This window comes from Erythrolamprus reginae, chromosome 7, assembly GCF_031021105.1.
Source record: "Erythrolamprus reginae isolate rEryReg1 chromosome 7, rEryReg1.hap1, whole genome shotgun sequence".
Taxonomy (NCBI): domain Eukaryota; kingdom Metazoa; phylum Chordata; class Lepidosauria; order Squamata; family Dipsadidae; genus Erythrolamprus; species Erythrolamprus reginae.
In genome coordinates, this window is record NC_091956.1 from 12718386 (window position 1) to 12732696 (window position 14311).

The 14311-nt window shown below is 44.1% G+C and overlaps 1 protein-coding gene across 1 annotated transcript in view; it reads left to right on the top strand.

The window, feature by feature from the left end:
• Positions 1-1602: 1602 nt before the first annotated feature.
• Positions 1603-14311, top strand: part of CPZ (carboxypeptidase Z) — a 34410-nt gene continuing 21701 nt past the window's right edge. The window contains exons 1-3 of the mRNA XM_070756549.1: positions 1603-1792; positions 10808-11182; positions 14026-14235. Coding sequence (XP_070612650.1) covers positions 1678-1792; positions 10808-11182; positions 14026-14235 — 700 coding nt within the window. The 5' untranslated portion in view covers positions 1603-1677. The remainder of the gene's footprint in view (positions 1793-10807; positions 11183-14025; positions 14236-14311) is intronic.

The window sequence follows — 14311 nt, forward strand, 5'->3', positions numbered from 1 at the left end:
AGGGGACACAATCTGAAGTTAGTTGGGGGAAAGATCAAAAGCAATAACGGGAAAATATTATTTTACCGAAAGAGTAGTAGATCCTTGGAACAAACTTCCAGCAGACGTGGTTGGTAAATCCACAGTAACTGAATTTAAACATGCCTGGGATAAACCTATATCCATCCTAAGATAAAATACAGGAAATAGTATAAGGGCAGACTAGATGGACCATGAGGTCTTTTTCTGCCGTCAGTCTTCTATGTTTCTATGAAATTGTTTAGGGCAGTGATGGTGAATCCGGTGCCGAAAGAGCATGGGCATGTGCTATCATGCATGAGCTGGTGCCCACACTCATAATTCAATGCCTGGGGAGGGCAAAAACGGCTTCCCCTGCCCCCCCCCCCAGAGATCCTCTGGAAGCCAGATATGGCCTGTTTCCCAACTTCTGGTGGGCCCAGTAGGCTGGTGTCTCCCCCCCCCAGACTCCAACGGCTTCTCTGGTGCCAGGGAGGGTAAAAGTGCCCTCCCCCATTCCCACCCCAGCTCTCTGGAAGCCAAAAGCGCCCTCCCAGAGCCTCTGTGTGAGCCAAAAATCAGCTGGCTAGCACACACATGCATGTTGGAGCTGAGCTAGGGCAACGGCCTTGGTTTAGACAACTTACAACTCTGTCGTCTCCGTTCCGACTTAATTATAGTTCGTAAAATCATATACCAAAATGTCCTACCTGTTAACGGCTACTTCACCTTCAACCGCAACAACACAAGAGCACGAAATCGATTTAAACTAAATGTCAACCGCTCCAAACCTGACTGCAAAAAATACGACTTCAGCAACAGAGTAAATCAACGCCTGGAATGCACTACCGGATTCTGTGGTTTCTACTCCTAACCCCAAAACCTTTAACCTTAGACTATCTACAATTGATCTCTCCTCCTTTCTAAGAGGTCTGTAAGGGGCATGCATAAGCGCACCATTGTGCCTACCGTCCCTGTCCTATTGTCTACTTTTTATCGTTACTTATCTAATGTTTTATATGTACAAATTATCACCCTATAATTGTTTGACAAATAAAAAAATTTAAAAAATTAAAAAAATGCCACCTGTGGCACACGTGCCATAGATTCACCATCACTGGTTTAGGGTCTCCTATTTGAGCAGGGGGGTGGACTAGAAAACCACCAAGGTCCCTTCCATCTCTATCCTGATTCAATGGGTGGAAAACTAACCAACTCAGGAGGACTCAGGTGATCTCTCCATGGTCCCTTTCCTACTCCGCGACTCTCGTTGTTCTGAGACGCTGCGACCGAGGGGGCTGGAATCTTTCGACGAAGGGGGCTGGGATCTGCTGGAACCGGTTCCGTTTGGGGACAGGTAGATTCCAAGAAGGGAAGCCCACCCAGGAAGCCCACCCACCCTTCCACGTCGCTCTGCCGTTTTGCAACCCGGAGGATGCGGGTTCTGACCGCGAGGGCGCGCGGGGATTATTGCGCTTCTGGGCAGGCAGAGCCCGGGGGAAGAAGGGTGGGGGCCAGCATTCCCGCCCCCGGCCCAGCCTCCCTCCTCCCTCTCCCCCTCTCCGGGGGCCGCTGAAACCCGAGCCGAGCCCGCAGAGCCCCCGAAGAGGCGGCCGGAGCGGCCGGAGCGCGCGCCAGGACAGGCGCAAAAGCGCAACCTCGCCGGGACCGGACGTGAGGATGCCACATCACTGGCGGCGGGGGGCAAGCATGCGGGGGCTGGTGCACGCGTGGCTGGCCGCTGCCGTCGTGGCCATCGGTCCCTGGGCGCCCACCGCCTCGCACGCCGGACCAGGTAAGGAAAAGCGGAGGTGGGTTTGGATAGGGAGCTCCTGGAGACCCCGAGTCATTTTGGGGCGCTGCTGGGACGGAGGGGGGAGGAAGAGGCGGTTCCGGACTTCCCAACTTTGAATTTGGACCGTGCATTCACCCTCCCCCCGAGTCTTGGAAGGACGAGGGGGTGCGGGGCGGTGGGAGGGGGTGTCTGCCGGGCTCGACCTCATCCCTCCCCCGACTTCCTTCCTCCGCTTCTTGGGTGGGCTTGACCTGCAACTTTCCGGAGCCCTCCCCGGAAAGGCGCGCGACCGAGAGAGTCCCCGGAAAGTTTTTAGAACATCAAGCGTTGGAAGGGACCTTGGAGGTCATCTAGTCCAACCTACCTATGAAAATGAGGAGGAGGAGGAGGAGAAGGAGAAGATGAAGAAGAAGAAGAAGAAGAAGAAGAAGAAGAAGAAGAAGAAGAAGAACAACAACAACAACAACAACAACAACAACAACAACAACAACAACAACAACAACAACAGAATTGGGAGGGACCTTGGAGGTTTTCTAGTCCAACGCCCTGCTTAGGCAAGAAACCCTACACTACTTTAGGCAGATAGTTATCCAACATATGCTTAAAAGCTTCCAGTGTTGAGGCATTCACAACTTCTGGAGGCAAGCTGTTCCACTGGTCAACCGTTCTGACTGTCAGGAAATTTCTCCTTAGTCCTAAGTTACTTTTCTCCTTGTTTAGTTTCCACCCATTGCTTCTTGTTCTACCCTCAGAATAGAATAGGTATTGTTGACTTGATGGCTGTTGTGACCTTGGAGTTGATCTGGGAGCCGATTGGATGGACTCCAGAATTAACATCAAACCGACAATCCAGTCAGCAACACTGGCTGGTCTGGAACAATTATCCTGTTGAATGAATGACTTGTCTCCAGAAATTTTGAGTAGAGTAGAGTAGAACAGAACAGAACAGAACTGTAGAATTCTTTATTGGCCAAGTGTGATTGGATGCACAAGGAATTTGTCTTTGGTGCAGGTGCTCTCAGTGTACATAAAAGAAAATATACATTTGTCAAGAACCATGAGGTACAACACTTAATGATTGTCACAGGGGTCAAATAAGCAATCAGAAAACAATCAATATTAATAAAAATCTTAGGATACAAGCAACAAGTTAGAGTCATACAGTCATAAGTGGGAGGAAATGGGTGATAGGAATGATGAGAAAAAAACTAGTAATAATTGTAGTGTAGCCTCAGTGAATAGGTTGAGATAAAACTTTTCTTGTGTCTAGTTGCCTTGGCGTGCAGGACTCTATAGCAACGTTTTGAGAGTAGGAGTTGAAATATTTTGTGCCCAGGATGTGAGGGGTCAGTCAATATTTTCAAGCCTTCATTATTATTATTATTATTATTATTATTATTATTATTATTATTATTATTATTAATAATTAGATTTGTATGCTGCCCCTCTCCGTAGACTTTTTGACTCATGCAGTATACAGGTCCTATTCTATTCTATTCTATTCTACTCTACTCTACTCTACTCTACTCTACTCTACTCTACTCTACACTACTCTACTCTACTCTACTCTATTCTACTCTACTCTACTCTACCCTACCCTACCCTGCTCTATTCTCTTCTCTTGAGCAGGAGACTCTTCACTGTTTTTGACCCGAGGGCAGTCCAGTGTCTTCCTCTTGAAAGCTTCTGGGGATGGTGAATAAATTGGCAGATTAACAATATTGGAAGGGACTTCAGAGGTCATCTAGTCCAACCCCCAATCCCCACCACTCAAGCGGGAGACCCTAAACCGTTTCCGACCCAATGGCAGTCTGGTCTCTTCTTTGAAACCTTCCAGGGATGGTGAATTAATGAACAGATTAATAGAGTCAGTGGGGAACTGGGGGGGGGCTTCTAATCCAACCCCCCCGGCCCCCAAATGAGAGATCCTAGAGCTGGAAGTGATGCATTGGTTAGAGTGCAGCCCTGCAGGCTCCTTCAGAATAGAATAGAATAGAATAGAATAGAATAGAATAGAATAGAATAGAATTTTATTGGCCAAGTGTGATTGGACACACAAGGAATTTGTCTTGGTGCATATGCTCTCAGCGTACATAAAATAAAATATACATTTGTCAAGAATCATGTGGTACGACACTTAATGATTGTCATAGGGGTCAAATAAGCAATGAAGAAGCAATATTAATAAAAATCTTAGGACTCTTCTTGTGAAATATTTCTGGACTCTCTCGATTGTATTAATATCCGATATGCAGTGCGGGTTCCATCCAGGTGAGCTGTATTCCAGAATTGATCTGGCAAATGTTTTGTATTCTCTAGTTAGCAGTGTAATATTGCCAGAGAAGAAGCTACGTAAGATTAGATTATTAACAACTCTTAGTGCAACTCTTTTTTGGCCAATGTTGTTGCAGTGGGCTCTGGCACTTAGGTCGTTGGAGATGAGTACTCCAAGGTCTTTGACAGAGTGACTATCTACAAGTTTGTTTGCTCCAAGTTTGCATTCTGTATTCTGATTCTTGGATCTGAGGCTGCTGGGATTATTTTAAAGGCGCTCGGGGTCAGAACTCCACCCCACCCCTTCTTCTCATGGCTCAGCAAAAGGGGGGGGCTTTCTCTGGATTGCAGCCTGGGTTACTTCCGGTGGGTGGACGTGCTGAAATCCATGTCCTTTGCTTTATACGTCTTTTTCTGGCCTGACTCAGCAGCTCAAAGCGAAGTGGCTTCTTTTGAGGAAAGGTCTCCTCCCATTTTGGGTGAAAGGAAGGGTCTTCCTTCTCCCCCTGGATCCCTCACCAATAATTTAATTTAATTTAATTTGTTACATTTATTTTTATTTATTTATTTTTATTTATTCTTGAATATAGTTCATATGTCTGGAACCCACACCACATCTCGGACATCAACGCCCTTGAAAATGCCCAAAGATACTTCACCAGAAGAGCCCTTCACTCCTCCACTCGAAACAGAATTCCCTACGAAAGCAGACTATCAATCCTAGGTCTAGAAAGCTTAGAACTACATCGCCTAAAACACGATCTAAGTATTGCCCACAAGATCATAGGCTGCAACGTTCTACCTGTGAATGACTACTTCAGCTTCAATCGCAACAACACAAGAGCACGCGACAGATTCAAACTTAATATTAACAGCTCCAAACTTGACTGTAAAAAATATGACTTCAGCAACCGAGTTGTCGAAGCGTGGAACTCATTACCTGACTCAGTAGTGTCAACCCCTAAACCCCAACATTTTTCCCTTAGACTATCCACGATTGACCTCTCCAGGTTCCTTAGAGGTCAGTAAGGGGCGTGCATAAGTGCACCAGTGTGCCTTCCGTCCCCTGTCCAATTGTCTCTCCTTATCTCATTTATCTTTTCTTCCTTTCAAATATGTTCACCTATACAGTGTTCCCTCGATTTTCGCGGGGGATGCGTTCCGAGACCGCCCGCGAAAGTCGAATTTCCGTGAAGTAGAGATGCGGAAGTAAATACACGATTTTTGGCTATGAACAGTGTCACAAGCCTTCCCTTAACACTTTAAACCCCTAAATTGCAATTTCCCATTCCCTTAGAAACCATTTGGATTATTACTCACCATGTTTATTTATTAAAGTTTATTAAAAAAAATATTTATTAAAGGCAGACGAAAGTTTGATGATGACACATGACGTCATCGGGCAGGAAAAACCGTGGTATAGGGAAAAAATCCGCAAAGTATTTTTTAATTAATATTTTTGAAAAACTGTGGTATAGACTTTTCGCGAAGTTCGAACCTGTGAAAATTGAGGGAACACTGTACTTTTATATCTTTTCTTCTATTCTTTTCTTTATTTATATTATTACATATCTATTCTCTTCAATGTATATTATGTATTGGACTAAACAAACAAATAAATAAATAAATAAATAAATAAATAAATAAATAAATAAATAAATAAATAATAAATAAATAAATAAATAAATAATAAATAAATAAATAAATAATAAATAAATAAATAAATATTTTACCAGGGTCGCCCAGAAAGTAGTGCACCACATTTTTTCCTTCAACAATTATTTATTGAACACAATGAAACTTACGCACAAGAAAGAACGATGTTTCTTCTACACTCCCTAGTTTTCCATGTAATCTGCGCCCCGTTCTATGGCCTTCCTCCAGCGAGACACAAGGGCGTGAATGCCCTGTCGGTACCACTCCTTGTTCTGGTCACGAAGCCATTTCTGCACTTCTAATGGCTTCACCCTCTGTGCCCAGCGACTAACCGTACTTCTGTCAACTGCAGATTCTTCATAGTCTTTACACAAATGTTTGTGAATGTTTCCAACAGTTTCTTTTTCTGCAGTGAGGAATTCAATGACGACACGCTGCTTGTAGTATCCATCATTTACAGATGCCGTTTCGAAACACTTTTGCAGCTATGCTATCTGTTCGAAAAAACACGAAATTTACACACGCACTCCTGACAATTCAAATATTGTATATTTAAAGTTTCACATTCGTAGCATTACTGTAGGCTGAGGGAAAAAATGTGGTGCATTGCTTTCTGGGCGACCCTCGTATTTTATTTATTTGTTTTGTCAATTACATATCGGAGGTATACAAAGATATAACAGTGTTTATATACATGATACTAATAATAGAGAAAAATTAGAACAGGGGACAGAAGGCACGCTGGTGCACTTATGCACGCCCTTTACTGACCTCCTAGGAATCGGGAGAGGTCAACAGTGGAGAGTCTAAGGGTAAAGTTTTGGGGGTTAGGTGATAATAGTACAGAGTCTGGTAGTGAGTTCCAGGCATCAACTACTCACTTACTAAAGTCGTATTTCCTGTAGTCGAGTTTGGAGTGGTTTACTTTAAGTTTGTATCTGTTGTGTCCTCGTGTGTTGTTGTGGTTGAAGCTGAAGTAGTCATTGACAGGAAGGAGGTTGTGGCAGATGATTTTATGGGGTAGGCTTAGATCGTGTTCGATGAGATGTAGATCTAAGCTTTCTAAGCCTAGGATTGTAAGTCTAGTTGCATAGGGTATTCTGTTGCAAGTTGTGTGCTCGTATGTTGTTGTGGTTGAAGCTGAAGTAGTCATTGACAAGAAGGAGGTTGCAGCAGATGATTTTATGGGGTAGGCTTAGATCGTGTTTGATGAGATGTAGTTCTAAGCTTTCTAAGCCTAGGATTATAACTAGGACTGTAACTTGTTGCGTATATCCTAAGATTTTTATTAATATTGCTTCTTCATTGCTTATTTGACCCCTATGACAATCATTAAGTGTTGTACCATATGATTCTTGACAAATGTATATTTTATTTTATGTACACTGAGAGCATATGCACCAAGACAAATTCTTTGTGTGTCCAATCACACTTGGCCAATAAAAATTCTATTCTATTCTACTCTATTCTATAAGTCTGTTGAAAGTGTAGGAGTAAAGGGCTCTTCTAGTAAAGGATCTCTGGACATTTTCAAGAGTGTTTATGTCCAAATAAGACGGGTTCTGAGTGGTGTATAACAAAATTAAAAACAATACAAAACAATTTAAAAACTTCTGTAAATATTCATCACTTTAAGTGGTTCAGCAGCAGAAATAAACAATGGCTCCTTGGAGAACTTTGGCTTTCCGCTTCTCTTTGCCGAGGGGGGTTGTCCCCTGGGGGGGGGCTCTGGCATCCCAGGGGGAGGGGAGAAATGGGGATATGGATGTCCTCCTTGCTTGGCTTCCCATTGGAGCTTCGGCCTGTCTCCTGGGATGGGGAGGTTTGTAGCCATGGAGGAGGAGAAAGGCGATTGGTTTTGGCAAGACAGGATGGAGCCCTTCGTTTAGAAAGGACAATATATAAGCCCTCGTATATTATCTCCCTTTCTCTCTCTCTCTTACTCACTCTCTTTCTTCTCCACACTGTTGGAAAAAAAGACTTGACATGGGGCAAAGGGGAAAAGGCAACAGTGTCCTTTCTTTCTTTCTTTCTTTCTTTCTTTCTTTCTTTCTTTCTTTCTTTCCTTCAAATCCGAATTCAAATTTCCACACCGTTTGGAAAAAGACTTGAAATGCAGCAAAGGGAAAAAGACAACAGTATCTTTTCTTCTTTCCTTCCTTCCTTCCTTCCCTCCTTCCTTCCTTCCTTCCCTCCTTCCTTCCTTCCTTCCCTCCTTCCTTCCTTCCTTCCCTCCTTCCTTCCTTCCTTCCCTCCTTCCTTCTTTCCTTCCTTCCTTCCTTTCTTCCTTACATCCATCCATCCTTCCTTCCTTTCTTCTTTCCTTCCTTCCTTCCTTCCCTCCTTTCTTCTTTCCTTCCTTCCTTCCATCCATCCTTCCTTCCCTCCTTTCTTCTTTCCTTCCTTCCTTCCTTCCATCCATCCATCCTTCCCTCCTTTCTTCTTTCCTTCCTTCCTTCCCTCCTTTCTTCTTTCCTTCCTTCCTTCCTTCCGTCCTTCCTTCCATCCATCCATCCTTCCTTCCCTCCTTCCTTCCTTCCCTCCTTTCTTCTTTCCTTCCTTCCTTCCATTCTTCCTTCCTTTCTTTTCTTTCTTTCTTTCTTTCTTCTCCTTCCTTCCTTCCTTCCTTCATTTCTTCATTCTTTCATTACTTCTTTCCTTCAAATCCGAATTCAAATCTCCAATTCTCTTCGTATGATTCGCGTAACATAAGTTGGTGCAAATCCTACTCTGTGAGCTTCCTTCCCCATTTCTCCCCCCACCTCCCACCCTTAGTTTCAAAGTCACAACTCCAACGAGTTTGTGGTGTCTTCATGGTCTGCTGCCCTTGCTTTCTGGGAAGAAGAGGAAGTGCAGAATTAAAACGAGCGAAAAACAACAAGTGACGTCAGGCATATTGGTTTAATTTCTGGGTGTCTGGGAGTTACTCCAGGGTCTGATGCTTGGTGTAAATGTGTTGCAGGTGGCTCAAATATCCCATGTCTTCAAAATTGAGTTTTCATATCTTAAAGCCATCCCCTCTATCTGTCTTAGCTCCTCTCTGTTTAGTTACTCGGAGTGCATAGTTACTCAGAGTGCGTCGCTACTCAGAGTGTGTAGTTATTCAGAGTGCTTAGTTATCAAAGTGTGTAGTTACTCAAGTGTGTAGTTACTCAGAGTGTTTAGTTACTCAGAGTGTGTAGTTACTTGAAATGTGTAATTACTCGGAGTATGTAGTTACTCGGAGTATGTAGTTCAGCCATGGCTGAATAACTTTTGCATTACAGGTAGTTCTCAACTTACAAACAGCATCAAGCCAACATTTATCACCCGGCTAAACATACATTCCCCACCACCACTGTTGTATGTTGTTTGTATTGTGTTATGTATGTGCAAAAATCAATAAAATATTTTTTTTTAAAAAGAGTCCAACATTTATGTTGCTAAGTGAAACATTTGCTAAGTGAGCGTTACCCCCATGTTTCGACCTCTCCTTGCCACGTTTGTTATGTGAATCCCCACAGTTGTTAAATGAGTAACCTGTTTGTTAAGTGAACCTGGCTTCCCCAAAGACTTTGCTTGTTAGAAGGGGATCCCATAAGCCTCTGGATGCTACGACCGTATCTCAAGGTCGACTCAGCCTTCCATCCTTCCGAGGTGGTCAAATCAGGGCCCAGATTGTTGCGGGCGAGACGCTGATTCTGTAAACCGCTTAGAGGGGGCTGTAAAAGCACTATGAAGCAGTATATAAGTCTAAGTGCTATTGCCCTTCCTTTCTTCCTTCCTTCCTTCCCTCCCATCCTTCCTTCCTTCCTTCCTTCCTTCCGAGGTGGGTCAAATCAGGACCCAGATTGTTGGGGGCTAGACGCTGACTCTGTAAACCGCTTAGAGAGGGCTGTAAAAGCACTATGAAGCAGTATATAAGTCTAAGTGCTATTGCCCTTCCTTTCTTCCTTCCTTCCTTCCTTCCCCTCCCATCCTTCCTTCCTTCCTTCCTTCCGAGGTGGGTCAAATCAGGACCCAGATTGTTGGGGGCTAGACGCTGACTCTGTAAACCGCTTAGAGAGGGCTGTAAAAGCACTATGAAGCAGTATATAAGTCTAAGTGCTATTGCCCTTCCTTCCTTCCTTCCTTCCTTCCTTCCTTCCTTCCTTCCCTCCCTATCTCCCTCCCACCCTTCCCTTCCCTTCCTTCCTTCCGAGGTGCATCAAATGAGGACCCAGATTGTTGGGGGCAAGAGGCTGACTCTGTAAACTGCTGGAAACCAGTGTGAAGCGGTATATAAGTCTAAATGCTATTGCTAAATAGGGACCCAATCCTGCAGGGAACCAATCAGCATTTTCCTACTTTGCCTCCCTGTTGGACTGGAAGGAAAACTTCCCGACTTCTTCAGGACCATAACATTAAGACTTAAGAATAAGCTGAAAGGAACAGCTGAGAGGCCAACCAAGAGATGATTGGTTCTTCCTTCACCCTCATCTCAAAACTGGGAATTTGTTTCTGAATCTCTTGGGCAGTGATGGCAAACCTATGGCACGGGTGGCATGCGGAGCCATATCGGCTGGCACATGAACCATTGCCCTAGCTCAGCTCCAACGTGCATGTGTGTGCCGGCCAGCAGATTTTTGGCTCGCACAGAGGCTCTGGGAGGGCGTTTTTGGCTTCCAGAGAGCCTCCAGGGGGGGGGGGCATTTTTTACCCTCCTCTGGCTCCAGGGAAGCCCTTGGAGCCTGGGGAGGACAAAACATGAGCCTCCTGGGCCTACCAGAAGTTGGGAAACAGGCAATTTCCAGCCTCCAGAGGGCCTCCACTAGAGGGGAGCAGAGCTCCACAGCTTATTCCAGCTAAACTTCCAGAGGTTCAGCTGTTTCTGGTTCAAAGGCCGATCTGGCTAAAAGTCCTAACACATAGAAACCTAGAAGATTGACGGCAGAAAAAGACCTCATGGTCCATCTAGCCTGCCCTTCTTTCTTTCTTCTCTTTCTTTCTTTCTTTCTTTCTTTCTTTCTTTCTTTCTTTCTTTCTTTCTTTCTTTGCATTTGTTAGGGTTGAATGCAATTCCAGGCAGTTTTCAACTGATTATTCATAACTTCTCTTTTCTTCCAGCAAGCTGCGTGGACATTGGCCTGGGTTCTTGCAATGACGTATCTTATTCCAAAACAACGTATCCTAATTTGCTGGACCAGAAAACCCGAGAAGCCATTGAATACAGTTCCGAGTACATCTTGGCGAGTGTCCTTCACAACCTGCTCCAGGGAGAATGCAACCCCGACCTGAGGCTCTTGAGTTGCTCCATTATGGCCCCGAAGTGCGAAAACGGGGTCGTCGTGAAACCTTGTCGGAGGGTGTGCGAAACCCTGAGGAAAAATTGCCTCCCGGCCTTCGATGCGATTGACATGGCTTGGCCATATTTCTTAGACTGCGATCGCTTCTTTGTGGATGACACGGAAGGATGCTTTGATCCATTGGGGAAGCTGCGAGGTAAGAAGCCAAGCCAGGTGGGTCTCCACGCTTGAAAGAATCAATGCAGTTCCTTTCCAAAAAAGTCACCGTATTTTTCGGAGTATAAGACGCACCTTTTGTATTTTGTATTGGTTGTATTGAAGTACTATAGCTTTAAGAGGTAGTGTTGCAAATGCCTATAAGAGGGAGCCAGGAAGCATGATTCTCTCTCTCTGCTCTCCCTGTTCATTCTGCTGATTCACTGTGACTGATGTAGTAAGATCTGTGTGTTTGATGATAGTTTGATGTACAGTGGTACCTCTACTTACAAATGTAATTCGTTCCGTGACCAGGTTCTTAAGTAGAAAAGTTTGTAAAAAGAACTAGTTTTTTCCCATAGGAATCAATGTAAAAGCAAATAATGCATGCGATTGGGGAAACCACAGGGTGGGTGGAGGCCCTGTTTCCCCCCAGAAGATTCCTAGAGAAGCCCCACGGAGGCTTCTCCCCACCTTTTCCAGCCCTGTTTCCTCACAGGAGTTTCCTAGGGAGGCCCCACAGAAGCTTCTCCCCACCTTTTCCAGCCATGTTTCCTCCCAGGAGGTTCCTAAAGAGGCCCCACGTAGGCTTCTCCCTGCCTTTTCCAGTTACAGTTTTGGAGGCTTGGGTTTATAAGTGGAAAATGGTTCTTGAGAAGAGGCAAAAAAATCTTGAACACCCAGTTCTTATCTAGAAAAGTTCGTAAGTAGAGGTATTTGTAGGTAGAGGTACCATTGTATTTGTAAGCTGTAATTTATGTCTGATATGTAATAGAAAGTAAAGCTTGTAATATTATTATGGTATTGTGCTAATTCTAAAAAACACTACTTTACACACTGAATCACTACCATATTTTTCGGACTATAAGATGTGCCTTTTTACTCCCTAAAAGAGGATGATAATTTCAGTGCGTCTTATACCCTGGATATAGCTTTTTTTCCAGCCCTAACTAGCTGCTAATGATCTTCCAGCTCTCACCTTGCAGGCTCTTTCATTGTTTTTCTCTGCAAAGAATGTTTTCCAAGCCCTAAGTCTTTGCAGGCTTTTTTTCATTGTTCTAACATGCTCCGAATAAGTTTCTTTCCAGCCCTAACCAGCTGTCTTTGTCCATTGTAAGTACTTGGGTTATGGCGGGAAAGAAACATTTGGAGAAAGTAAAGCAATGAAAAAAAAAAACCCCAGGGCTTGGAAAACATTCTTTGCAGAGATTAATAATGAAAGAGCTTGCGAGCTGATAAGAGCTGGGAACATTGTTAGCACTTGGTTGGGCCGGAAAGAAACTTATTTGGAGCAAGTTAGAGCAATGAAAAAAACACTGGAAAGTCTTAGGGCTTGGAAAATATTCTTTGCAGAGAGTAACAATGAAGGAGCTTGCTGGTAAGAGCTGGTAACATGGTTAGTGCCTGGTTAGGGCTGGAAAGAAACATTTGGAGCAAGTGGAGAATGAAAAAAAAAACCTCTACAAAGACAGGATTTGGAAAACATTGTTCACAGAGAATAATAATGAAAGAGCTTGCAAGCCGGTAAGAGCTGGGAACATCATTAGCACCTGGTTAGGGATGGAAAGAAACTTATTCAGAGCAAGTTAGAGCAATGAAAAATACCCCGGAAAGTCTTAGGATTTGGAAAACATTCTTTTCAGAGAGTAACAATGAAAGAGCCTGCAAGGTAAGAGCTGGAAACATCATTAGCACCTGGTTAGGGATGGAAAGAAACTTATTCAGAGCAAGTTAGAGCAATGAAAAATACCCCGGAAAGTCTTAGGATTTGGAAAACATTCTTTTCAGAGAGTAACAATGAAAGAGCCTGCAAGGTAAGAGCTGGAAACATCATTAGCACCTGGTTAGGGATGGAAAGAAACTTTTTTGGAGCAAGTTAGAGCAATAAAAAAACCCTGGAAAGTCTTAGGGCTTGGAAAACATTTTTGCAGAGAGTAACAATGAAAGAGCCTGCAAGGTAAGAGCTGGGAACATCGTTAGCACCTGGTTAGGGATGGAAAGAAACTTACTCAGAGCAAGTTAGAGCAATGAAAAAAAACCTGGAAAGTCTTAGGGCTTGGAAAACATTCTTTGCAGAGAGTAACAATGAAAGAGCCTGCAAGGTAAGAGCTGGGAACATCGTTAGTACCTGGTTAGGGATGGAAAGAAACTTATTTGGAGCAAGTTAGAGCAATGAAAAAAAACCTGGAAAGTCTTAGGGCTTGGAAAACATTTTTGCAGAGAGTAACAATGAAAGAGCCTGCAAGGTAAGAGCTGGGAACATCGTTAGCACCTGGTTAGGGATGGAAAGAAACTTATTCAGAGCAAGTTAGAGCAATTTAAAAAACGCTGGAAAGTCTTAGGGCTTGGAAAACATTTTTGCAGAGAGTAACAATGAAAGAGCCTGCAAGGTAAGAGCTGGGAACATCGTTAGTACCTGGTTAGGGATGGAAAGAAACTTATTTGGAGCAAGTTAGAGCAATGAAAAAAAAACGCTGGAAAGTCTTAGGGCTTGGAAAACATTCTTTGCAGAGAGTAACAATGAAAGAGCCTGCAAGGTAAAAGCTGGGAACATCGTTAGCAGCTAGTTAGGGCTGGGAGGGAAGCTACATTCAGAGTATAAAATGTATCCAAATTATCAGCTTCTTTCAGGGAGGAAAAAGGTGTATCTTATACTCTGAAAAATACAGTATTCTCGTAAACAAAGGCTACTTTGCGCATACATTAACCCAAACAGAATGTTGATTAAGGTGGTTCCCATTTTGATGGCCTTGTGCGATGCTCCTTGCAGCCATCGTGTATGGGAAAAACTAAACGTGATCTACCTCAACTGCTCACCTGTAAATCAATCTTGCCTCCTTGAAGGTGAAATAGAATTTGCGGAAGAGGCCCTCATGGACGCGCCGGCCTCCATCCAGTTCACCCACCACTCCTTCCCGCAGATGGTGAAAGCTTTGAAGAAGGTGGTCTCCCGGTGTCCCCAGATATCCCGGTTGTCCAGCATTGGACGCAGCTTCGAAGGGAAGGATCTCTTTGTGATCGAGTTCTCCACCAGCCCTGGGAATCACGAATTGCGTGAGCAACACAAGGCAGCTTGAAATGCATTTTCCTGCAACCTTTGGTCCCCTCTGCCACTCTCTTCCTCTTCTAC